Source organism: Scyliorhinus canicula, chromosome 6 (assembly GCF_902713615.1).
Source record: "Scyliorhinus canicula chromosome 6, sScyCan1.1, whole genome shotgun sequence".
Lineage (NCBI taxonomy): Eukaryota > Metazoa > Chordata > Chondrichthyes > Carcharhiniformes > Scyliorhinidae > Scyliorhinus > Scyliorhinus canicula.
Genome location: NC_052151.1, coordinates 218,305,697 through 218,318,006, shown reverse-complemented (window position 1 = coordinate 218,318,006; position 12,310 = coordinate 218,305,697). Strand labels below are relative to the sequence as shown.

General features: G+C 47.4%; 1 protein-coding gene across 1 annotated transcript; it reads left to right on the top strand.

Annotated features, from left to right (window-relative positions):
- The first annotated feature begins 9,888 nt into the window (after positions 1-9,888).
- Positions 9,889-10,849, top strand: LOC119968021 (beta-1,3-galactosyltransferase 5-like). Its single transcript, XM_038801124.1, has one exon. The coding sequence runs from the start codon at positions 9,889-9,891 to the stop codon at positions 10,840-10,842; it is 954 nt and encodes a 317-aa protein (XP_038657052.1). The 3' UTR covers positions 10,843-10,849.
- The last annotated feature ends 1,461 nt before the right edge of the window (positions 10,850-12,310 follow it).

The window sequence follows — 12,310 nt, the reverse complement described above, 5'->3', positions numbered from 1 at the left end:
TGGAGAGTCTCACTGCTCTTCAATGGAGAGACTCACTTCTCTTCAATGGAGAGTCTCACTGCTCTTCAAAGGAGAGTCTCACTGCTCTTCAATGGAGAGAGTGCCACTGCTCTTCAATGGAGAGTCTCATTGCTCTTCAATGGAGAGTCTCACTGCTCTTCAATGGGGTCTCGCTGCTCTTCAATGGGGAGTCTTACTGCTCTTCAATGGAGATTCTCACTGCTCTTCAATGGAGAGTCTCACTGCTCTTCAATGGAGAGACTCACTTCTCTTCAATGGAGAGTCTCACTGCTCTTCAATGGAGAGTCTCACTGCTCTTCAATGGGGAATCTCACTGCTCTTCAATGGAGAGTCTAACTGCTCTGAAATGGAGAGAGTCTCACTGCTCGTCAATGGAGAGACTCACTGCTCTTCAATGGAGAGTCTAACTGCTCTTAAATGGAGAGAGTCGCACTGCTCTTCAATGGGCAGAGTCTCACTGCTCTTCAATGGAGAGTCTCACTGCTCTTCAATGGAGAGTCTCACTGCTCTTCAATGGAGAGTCTCACTGTTCTTCAATGGAGAGTCTCACTGTTCTTCAATGGAGAGTCTCACTGCTCTTCAATGGAGAATCTCACTGCTCTTCAATGGAGAGTCTAACTGCTCTGAAATGGAGAGAGTCTCACTGCTCGTCAATGGAGAGACTCTCGCTGCTCTTCAGTGGAGAGTCTCACTGCTCCTCAATGGAGAGTCTCACTGCTCTTCATTGGAGAGTCTCACTGATCTTCCATGGAGAGTCTCACTGCTCTTCAATGGAGATAATCTCACTGCTCTCCAATGGGGAGTCTCTGCTCTTCAATGGGGTGTCTCACTGCTCTTCAATGGGGAGAGTCTCACTGCTTTTCAATGGAGAGTCTCACTGCTCTTCAATGGGGAGTCTCGCTGCTCTTCAATGGAGAGACCCTCACTGCTCTTCAATGGAGAGCCTCACTGCTCTTCAATGGAGAGACCCTCATTGCTTTTCAATGGGGTCTCGCTGCTCTTCAATGGAGAGACCCTCACTGCACTTCAATGGAGAGTCTCACTGCTAACCAATGGAGAGTCTCACTGCGCTTCAATGGAGAGACCCTCACTGCTCCTCAATGGAGAGTCTCACTGCTCTTCAATGGAGATGATCTCACTGCTCTTCAATGGAGATAATCTCACTGCTCTTCAATCGAGATAATCTCACTGCTCTTCAATGGAGAGTCTCACTGCTCCTCAATGGAGAGAATCTCACTGCTCTTCAATGGGGAGAATCTCACTGCTCTTCAATAGAGAGTCTCACTGATCTTAAATGGAGATAATCTCACTGCTCCTCAATGGAGAGTCTCACTACTCTTCAATGGAGAATCTCACTGCTCTTCAATGGAGAGTCTAACTGCTCTTAAATGGAGAGAGTCGCACTGCTCTTCAATGGGGAGAGTCTCACTGCTCTTCAATGGAGAGTCTCACTGCTCTTCAATGGAGAGCGTCACTGCTCTTCAATGGAGTGTCTCACTGCTATTCAATGGAGAGACCCTCACTGCAATTCAATGGGGAGACCCTCACTGCTCTTCAATGGAGAGTCTCACTGCTCTTCAATGGAGAGTCTCACTCCTCTTCAATGGAGAGTTTCACTGCTCCTCAATGGAGAGTCTCACTGCTCTTCAATGGAGAGTCTCACTGCTCTTCAATGGAGAGTCTCACTGCTCTTCAATGGAGAGACTCTCGCTGCTCTTCAATGGGGAGTCTCGCTGCTCTTCAATGGAGAGACCCTCACTGCTCTTCAATGGAGAGTCTCACTGCTCTTCAATGGGGAATCTCACTGCTCTTCAATGGAGAGACCCTCACTGCTCTTCAATGGAGAGTCTCACTGCTATTCAATGGAGAGTCTCACTGCACTTCAATGGAGAGACCCTCACTGCCCTTCAATGGAGAGTCTCACTTGTCCTCAATGGAGAGTCTCACTGCTCTTCAATGGAGATAATCTCACTGCTCTTCAATGGAGATAATCTCACTGCTCTTCAATGGAGAGTCTCTGCTCTTCAATGGAGAGGGTCTCACTGCTCTTAAAAGGAGTGTCTCACTGCTCTTCAATGGCGTGAGTCTCACTGCTCTTCAATGGAGAGACGCTCACTGCTCTTCAATGGGGTCTCACTTCTCTTCAATGGAGAGTCTCACTGCTCTTCAATGGAGAGTCTCACTGATCTTCCATGGAGAGTCTCACTGCTCTTCAATGGAGATAATCTCACTGCTCTCCAATGGGGAGTCTCTGCTCTTCAATGGGGTGTCTCACTGCTCTTCAATGGGGAGAGTCTCACTGCTTTTCAATGGAGTGTCTCACTGCTCTTCAATGGGGAGTCTCGCTGCTCTTCAATGGAGAGACCCTCACTGCTCTTCAATGGAGAGTCTCACTGCTCTTCAATGGAGATGATCTCACTGCTCTTCAATCGAGATAATCTCACTGCTCTTCAATGGAGAGTCTCACTGCTCCTCAATGGAGAGAATCTCACTGCTCTTCAATGGGGAGAATCTCATTGCTCTTCAATAGAGAGTCTCACTGATCTTAAATGGATATAATCTCACTGCTCCTCAATGGAGAGTCTCACTACTCTTCAATGGAGAATCTCACTGCTCTTCAATGGAGAGTCTAACTGCTCTTAAATGGAGAGAGTCGCACTGCTCTTCAATGGGGAGAGTCTCACTGCTCTTCAATGGAGAGTCTCACTGCTCTTCAATGGAGAGCGTCACTGCTCTTCAATGGAGTGTCTCACTGCTATTCAATGGAGAGACACTCACTGCAATTCAATGGGGAGACCCTCACTGCTCTTCAATGGAGAGTCTCACTGCTCTTCAATGGAGAGTCTCACTCCTCTTCAATGGAGAGTTTCACTGCTCCTCAATGGAGAGTCTCACTGCTCTTCAATGGAGAGTCTCACTGCTCTTCAATGGAGAGTCTCACTGCTCTTCAATGGAGAGACTCTCGCTGCTCTTCAATGGGGAGTCTCGCTGCTCTTCAATGGAGAGACCCTCACTGCTCTTCAATGGAGAGTCTCACTGCTCTTCAATGGGGAATCTCACTGCTCTTCAATGGAGAGACCCTCACTGCTCTTCAATGGAGAGTCTCACTGCTATTCAATGGAGAGTCTCACTGCACTTCAATGGAGAGACCCTCACTGCCCTTCAATGGAGAGTCTCACTTGTCCTCAATGGAGAGTCTCACTGCTCTTCAATGGAGATAATCTCACTGCTCTTCAATGGAGATAATCTCACTGCTCTTCAATGGAGAGTCTCTGCTCTTCAATGGAGAGGGTCTCACTGCTCTTAAAAGGAGTGTCTCACTGCTCTTCAATGGCGTGAGTCTCACTGCTCTTCAATGGAGAGACGCTCACTGCTCTTCAATGGGGTCTCACTTCTCTTCAATGGAGAGTCTCACTGCTCTTCAATGGAGAGTCTCACTGATCTTCCATGGAGAGTCTCACTGCTCTTCAATGGAGATAATCTCACTGCTCTCCAATGGGGAGTCTCTGCTCTTCAATGGGGTGTCTCACTGCTTTCAATGGGGAGAGTCTCACTGCTTTTCAATGGAGTGTCTCACTGCTCTTCAATGGGGAGTCTCGCTGCTCTTCAATGGAGAGACCCTCACTGCTCTTCAATGGAGAGTCTCACTGCTCTTCAATGGAGAGACCCTCATTGCTTTTCAAAGGGGTCTCGCTGCTCTTCAATGGAGAGACCCTCACTGCACTTCAATGGAGAGTCTCACTGCTAACCAATGGAGAGTCTCACTGCGCTTCAATGGAGAGACCCTCACTGCTCCTCAATGGAGAGTCTCACTGCTCTTCAATGGAGATGATCTCACTGCTCTTCAATCGAGATAATCTCACTGCTCTTCAATGGAGAGTCTCACTGCTCTTCAATGGAGTAAGTCTCACTGCTCCTCAATGGAGAGAATCTCACTGCTCTTCAATGGAGACTCTCACTGCTCTTCAATGGAGTGTCTCACTGCTCTTCAATGGAGATAATCTCACTGCTCATCAATGGAGAGTCTCACTGCTCCTCAATGGAGAGTCTCACTGCTCTTCAATGGAGATAATCTCACTGCTCTTCAATCGAGATAATCTCACTGCTCTTCAATGGAGAGTCTCACTGCTCCTCAATGGAGAGAATCTCACTGCTCTTCAATAGAGAGTCTCACTGATCTTAAATGGAGATAATCTCACTGCTCATCAATGGAGAGAGTCTCACTGCTCTTCAATGGCGAGAGTCTCACTGCTCTTCAATGGAGAGACGCTCACTGCTCTTCAATGGGGAGGGTCTCACTTCTCTTCAAAGGAGTGTCTCACTGCTCTTCAATGGAGAGTCTCACTGCTCTTCAATGGGGAGGGTCTCACTTCTCTTCAATGGAGAGTCTCACTGCTCTTCAATGTAGAGTCTTACTGCTCTTCAAAGGAGAGTCTCACTGCTCTTCAATGGGGAGTCTCGCTGCTCTTCAATGGGGAGTCTCACTGCTCTTCAATGGGGAGTCTCGCTGCTCTTCAATGGGGAGTCTCCCTGCTCTTCAATGGAGAGTCTCACTGCTCTTCAATGGAGAGTCTCACTGCTCTTCAATGGAGATACTCACTTCTCTTCAATGGAGAGTCTCACTGCTCTTCAATAGGGAGTCTCACTGCTCTTCAATGGAGGGAATCTCACTGCTCTTCAATGGGGAGTCTCACTGCTTTTCAATGGAGAGAATCTCACTGCTCTTCAATGGGGAGAGTCTCACTGCTCTTCAATGGAGAGACCCTCACTGCTCTACAATGGGGAGAGTCTCACTGCTCTTCAATGGAGAGACCCTCACTGCTCTTCAATGGGGAGAATCTCACTGCTCTTCAATGGGGAGAGTCTCACTGCTCTTCAATGGAGAGTCTCACTGCTCTTCAATGGAGATAATCTCACTGCTCTTCAATGGGGAGTCTCACTGCTCTCCATTGGAGAGAATCTCACTGCTCTTCAATGGGTAGAGTCCAACTGCTCGTCAATGGAGAGTCTCACTGCTCCTCAATGGGGAGAGCCTCACTGCTCTTCAATGGAGAGTCTCACTGCTCTTCAATGGACAGTCTCACTGCTCCTCAATGGGGAGAGCCTCACTGCTCTTCAATGGAGAGTCTCACTGCTCTTCAATGGAGAGTCTCACTGCTCTTCAATGGAGAGTCTCACTGCTCTTCAATGGGGAGAGTCTCACTGCTCTTCAATGGAGACAGTGTCTCACTGCCCTTCAATGGAGAGTCTCACTGCTCTTCAATGGAGAGTCTCACTGCTCTTCAATGGGGAGAGTCTCACTGCTCTTCAATGGAGAGTCTCACTGCTCTTCAATGGGGAGAGTCTCACTGCTCTTCAATGGAGAGTCTCACTGCTCTTCAATGGAGGGTCTCACTGCTCTTCAATGGGGTGTCTCACTGCTCTTCAATGGAGAGACCCTCACTGCACTTCAATGGGGAGACCCTCACTGCTCTTCAATGGAGAGTCTCACTGCTCTTCAATGGAGAGTCTCACTCCTCTTCAATGGAGAGATTCACTGCTCCTCAATGGAGAGAGTCTCACTGCTCTTCAATGGAGAGTCTCACTGCTCTTCAATGGAGATAATCTCACTGCTCTTCAATGGGGAGTCTCGCTGCTCTTCAATGGAGAGACCCTCACTGCTCTTCAATGGAGAGTCTCACTGCTCTTCAATGGGGAGTCTCACTGCTCTTCAATGGAGAGACCCTCACTGCACTTCAATGGGGAGTCTCGCTGCTCTTCAATGGAGAGACCCTCACTGCACTTCAATGGGGAGTTTCGCTGCTCTTCAATGGAGAGACCCTCACTGCTCTTCAATGGAGAGTCTCACTGCTATTCAATGGAGAGTCTCAGTGCACTTCAATGGAGAGACCCTCACTGCTCCTCAATGGAGAGACGCTCACTGCTCCTCAATGGAGAGTCTCACTGCTCTTCAATGGAGATAATCTCACTGCTCTTCAATGGAGAGTCTCACTGCTCTTCAATGGAGAGGGTTTCACTGCTCTTCAATGGCGTGAGTCTCACTGCTCTTCAATGGAGAGACGCTCACTGCTCTTCAATGGGGTCTCACTTCTCTTCAATGGAGAGTCTCACTGATCTTCCATGGAGAGTCTCACTGCTCCTCAATGGAGAGAGTCTCACTGCTCTTCAATGGAGAGTCTCACTGCTCTTCAATGGAGATAATCTCACTGCTCTCCAATGGGGAGTCTCACTGCTCTTCAATGGGGTGTCTCACTGCTCTTCAATGGGGAGAGTCTCACTGCTCTTCAATGGAGAGTCTCACTGCTCTTCAATGGGGAGTCTCGCTGCTCTTCAATGGAGAGACCCTCACTGCTCTTCAATGGAGTGTTTCAATGCTCTTCAATGGAGAGACCCTCATTGCTTTTCAATGGGGTCTCGCTGCTCTTCAATGTAGAGACCCTCACTGCACTTCAATGGAGAGTCTCACTGCTAACCAATGGAGATGATCTCACTGCTCTTCAATGGAGATAATCTCACTGCTCTTCAATCGAGATAATCTCAGTGCTCTTCAATGGAGAGTCTCACTGCTCTTCAATGGAGAGAGTCTCACTGCTCCTCAATGGAGAGACTCACTGCTCTTCAATGGAGTGTCTCACTGCTCTTCAATGGAGATAATCTCACTGCTCTTCAATGGAGATAATCTCACTGCTCTTCAATCGAGATAATCTCACTGCTCCTCAATGGAGAGAATCTCACTGTTCTTCAATGGAGACTCTCACTGCTCTTCAATGGGGAGGGTCTCACTGATCTTAAATGGAGATAATCTCACTGCTCCTCAATGGAGAGAGTCTCACTGCTCTTCAATGGCGAGAGTCTCACTGCTCTTCAATGGAGAGACGCTCACTGCTCTTCAATGGGGAGGGTCTCACTTCTCTTCAATGGAGTGTCTCACTGCTCTTCAATGGAGAATCTCACTGCTCTTCAATGGGGAGGGTCTCACTTCTCTTCAATGGAGAGTCTCACTGCTCTTCAATGGAGAGTCTCACTGCTCTTCAAAGGAGAGTCTCACTGCTCTTCAATGGGGAGTCTCGCTGCTCATCAATGGGGAGTCTCACTGCTCTTCAATGGGGAGTCTCGCTGCTCTTCAATGGGGAGTCTCACTGCTCTTCAATGGGGAGGGTCTCACGTCTCTTCAATGGAGTGTCTCACTGCTCTTCAATGGAGAGTCTCACTGCTCTTCAATGGGGAGACTCACTTCTCTTCAATGGAGAGTCTCACTGCTCTTCAATGGAGAGAATCTCACTGCTCTTCAATGGGGAGTCTCACTGCTCTTCAATGGAGAGAATCTCACTGCTCTTCAATGGGGAGACTCTCACTGCTCTTCAATGGAGAGACCCTCACTGCTCTTCAATGGGGAGTCTCACTGCTCTTCAATGGAGACAGAGTCTCACTGCTCTTCAATGGGGAGAGTCTCACTGCTCTTCAATGGAGAATCTCACTTCTCTTCAATGGGGAGTCTCACTGCTCTTCAATGGAGAGTCTCACTACTCTTCAATGGAGACAGAGTCTCACTGCTCTTCAATGGAGAGTCTCACTGCTCTTCAATGGAGAGTCTCACTGCTCTTCAATGGAGAGTCTCACTGCTCTTCAATGGAGAGTCTCACTGCTCTTCAATGGAGAGTCTCACTGCTCTTCAATGGAGAGTCTCACTGCTCTTCAATGGAGAATCTCACTGCTCTTCAATGGAGAGTCTCACTGCTCTTCAATGGGAAGTCTCACTGCTCTTCAATGGAGAGATAATCTCACTGCTCCTCAATGGAGAGTCTCACTGCTCTTCAATGGAGACAGTGTCTCACTGCCCTTCAATGGAGAGTCTCACTGCTCTTCAATGGAGAGTCTCACTGCTCTTCAATGGAGACAGAGTCTCACTGCTCTTCAATGGAGAGTCTCACTGCTCTTCAATGGAGAGTCTCACTGCTCTTCAATGGAGATAATCTCACTGCTTTTCAATGGGGAGTCTCACTGCTCTTCAATGGGGAGTCTCACTGCTCTTCAATGGAGAGAGTCTCACTGCTCTTCAATGGAGAATCTCACTGCTCTTCAATGGAGTTGATATAAACTATCTTCTCTTGATTGGGTCTTGTTTCTTATTTTCGGAGCATCTTACCTTTGTGTCCATCCTTTCAGCGATCTGAATATTTGCTGCACATACCTCCTGCATTGTTGTCATGTTAAGCCAGAGAACTTGAATGTTGGGCAGTTCTGATGCAGCTAGGTTCAATCGCTTTGTGATCTTGGCAACTGTGTTAAATTTTGTGATTATCTGAAGGACTCTTTCTTTCCTGCTGATGATTTACAATCTGCAGGATTGAAGATTAACAGTTAGGAGAGGGTAGGGTTTTCTGATGATTTTCAAACCCACACCTTCTCACTTTCTGCCACAGAACAGACATTGTGGTAATGATTACTGACAAGAACTTAAGCTGTGGTTCTGTGGCTAATTGTTAACCAGGCTGATTCTCGGTCCATTACTTCACCATCAGCATCTAGCATACCTCAACCAAGCCAAACCCAAGTGGAAACAGATAGAGGAACCCGTGACCCAGATTCCTGTCACCCTCCACAACGATTGCTGAATCTCTCAGGTAAATTCTCATGTTTTGTTCTGCTCAGCTCTGGTGTATCATTCGATCTCTCTGCTTGTACATCTCCTTCACTGATCTTCTTCTCTGCCTACAGCACGTTGGGCCACAGATCCTCTGTGTCGATCGGTATGTTGAGCTTTTCGTATATCAATGGAGAGAGTCTCGCTGCTCTTCAATGGAGAATGTCGTCCTTCTGTCCTTGTTGCTAAATTGAACCTGATGTGCAGCAGCTTCATACTGTCTGCAGTTCCAGAGATGGTCAAGCTTTCAAAGATTCTGCTGCGGGGAACTCACCTCCTGACCCCCCAAAGCCTGTCCACCAGACACAAGTCAGGAGTGTGATGGACGTCTCTTCACTTGCCTGGATGAGTGCAGCTCAAACAACACTCAAGAAGCTCGACACCATCCAGGACAAAGCAGCCCCGCTTGATTGCTCCTCCTACCACAAACATTCACTCCCTCCTTCACCGATGAACAGTGACATGCATGCGTACCATCTACAAGATGCACTGCAGCAACTCACCAAGGTTCCCTCAGCAGCACCTTCCAAACCCACGGCCTCTACCACCTCGGACAAGAGCAGAAGGTACCTGGGAGCCCCACCACCTGGAGGTTCCCCTCCTCGTCACTCACCACCCTGACTTGAAAATAAATCGGCCGTTCCTTCACTGTGACTGGGACTGGAACTCGCTCACTAACTGCAATCTGGGTGCACCTACCCCACATGGACTGCAGCAGTTCCAGAAGGCAGCTCACCACCACCATATGTAGGGGCAATTCGGGACGGGCAATAATTACTGACCTAGCCAGCGACGCCCAATAACCACTGGTTAGCGCTATTGCTTCACAACGCCAGGGTCCTAGGTTCGATTCCCGGCTTGGGTCACTGTCTGTGTGGAGTTTGCACGTTCTTCCCGTGTCTGTCTGGGTTTCCTCCGGGTGCTCCGGTTTCCTCCCACAATTCCCGAAAGACGTGCTGTTAGGTCATTTGGACATTCTGAATTCTCCCTCTGTGTACCCGAACAGGCGCCGGAATGTGACCATTAGGGGCTTTTCACAGTATCTTCATTGCAGTGTTAATGTCAGCCTACTTGTGACACTAACAAAGATTATTATAATACCAGGGAAAAAAATAACATTACAGTTCAGTCCAATAATTTTAAACTGCGTACTGATTCCTGTTGCAAGATCTGGACCCCACCAATACCACCTTGTTTATTTTATTTTACAGGTGAACTAGAGCATGAGGTTATTTTCTCAAAGAAGCTTGCGTTTCAAATTATTCTTGGGGAGGAAATGTTCGTTCGTTGTTGGCGTCTTGTTGGTCTTCTTTATTTTCAGCTATGCAACTCAATGCATTGTTGATCCCTGGCGTTTTGCAAAGTTAAGTGACCACTCCTTCCTCATGTTGCCGAATAGCAGCTGTCAGACCCGGCCCCCATTCCTGGTCCTCCTGGTCACCAGTTCCCAGGACCAGTTGGAAGCTCGCTCGGCCATTCGCCAGACGTGGGGGAGAGTGAGGACCGCCCACGGCCAGAGGGTGGTGACCTACTTCTTGCTGGGGTACAGCCGAGAGCATCAGGAACAGCTGCAGAAAGAGAGTTCACTGCACAAGGACATCATCCAGAAAGATTTCACTGACAGTTATTACAACCTGACCCTCAAGGTGCTGATGGGCCTGGATTGGGTGAACCGATTCTGTCCGTCCGTATCCTTCGTGATGAAAACCGATTCCGACATGTTTGTGAACGTGGATTATCTGACCGAGCTCTTGTTGCAAATTAATCACACAAACATCTTCACCGGCTTCGTCATGAGAAATTTTAAACCCGTCAGACACAAGTCCAGTAAATGGTACATCAGTGAGCAGGAATATCCTCAGGAAAAATATCCACCATTCTGCTCCGGCACTGGGTACGTGATGTCGGCCGATGTTGCCAATCGAGTCTGGAACATTTCCAGGATCGTCCCCTACTTTAAACTGGAGGACGTCTACATCGGGCTGTGCTTGGCGGAGTTGAAGATTGATCCAGTGGAAATCCACTCGCAGCTGAAGTTCCACGTCGGGAAGGTGAGGTTTTCCGTTTGCAGGTTTCGGAATCTCGTCACCGCGCACAAGGTGAAACCCTATGAGACGCGAATATACTGGAATGCTCTGGAGCATGCAGCGGATGAACCCTGCCCTGGAGACAGGTGAATTAGGACATCTCGAAGTGACGTTTCACTCACCATATCTAGATATAGGTACAGAAATATACAACAGAAAATGGACGCACATTTGTACAATATAATGCAACAGGAAAATGCAGCAGAGGGGCGATGAAGGCAATTTTACACAGCCAGTTGTTTAAATCTGGGACGCACGCCCAGATGAGCTGGTGGAAGCTGACTCCACAGGAACTTTCAGGAGGAATTGGATAAATAATGGAAGGGGCGCTGGGGAAAGAATATTGAGCGACAGTCCGTCTTTTTTTTCAGTAACTGAAGTTTCTAATCCTTAAAATAAGTTGTTCATTAAAACAAAAGCTGCCCACATTTCACATGGACATCTAATTGTTGTACTCTTATTCTTTCTTTCGTGTCTTTTCCAAGGATTCATTGTAAACCTTCCGGGCCTCTGAAAAAAAAATCACGTTTTCAACAGAATGTATAAGTTGTTAACTCCGGAAAATTCAAAACGATTTTCAATCAGATTTGACTGTTTTTCAGGATTACGGAATCCCACATTTCAGATTCCCCGAACTACGTGCACCCTCAGTTACTCTCAATGTTCGCAAAACATCAGATCATATTCCCAAGGCTCCTTGAGATGCTCATTCCCTACTATGGATTCTCAAATTAATGCTCTGTCATGTTTCATGGCCATTTTCTGAAGTTAAAACTTTCTCTCTTTATCTTTTCCCCTGATCTGTATCTCCCTTTCTCTTCCTGTTTCCTCTCTCTCTCTTTCGTATTCAAGCTGCTTTAATTCTTTCTCATGTTCCATTTGTTTCATTTGCAACTGGATCTTTGCCATTTCTAATCAGTCAGACTGTATCTCAGGCAACTTTAAATGCTTAGCCACCGCCATAATTACCTCATCTTTTCGCATTTTGCCAGGTAATGTTAACTGCAATGTTTTTGCCAAATCTAACAGTCTGCTTTTCGTCTCTGTCTGTAAGGTACTGCGTGTGACCGTCTCCACCCCCAAAAACTTCTGAGCCTCTGAAAGAGCCATTGTCCACAACACACTCCCCACTTAAACTAGAATACCAAACCTGAAAAGCACCCACAATATGCTCGCCTCTCACTGTCTTTACGTTCACTAAACCAATTCAATAGACTTTTATCCCCCTCGAGCCCCCAATTGTTATGGGCCAGGGTTTAGAGAACCCCAAAGTGTTTCATGGAGTTCACCTGACCCACAACTTTTAATAGATTGTGGTTATGGGGAGCACACGGCCACTCTACAGGTAAGGTACAGCAGAAAATGGACAAGTTCTTTTTTAAAGCAAAACAATGTTTATTCTATGAACTCAAGTAAACCTTTTCTAAAACAAACAATGAACATCTCAGCAACCAGTAAATCAAATACACCCCCCAAAGAATACAACACTAAGTAACCCTGTAAGCTGTCCTTTAAACATCCAAAAGACTTAGCAAACCTTCAAACAGGAGCACATTAG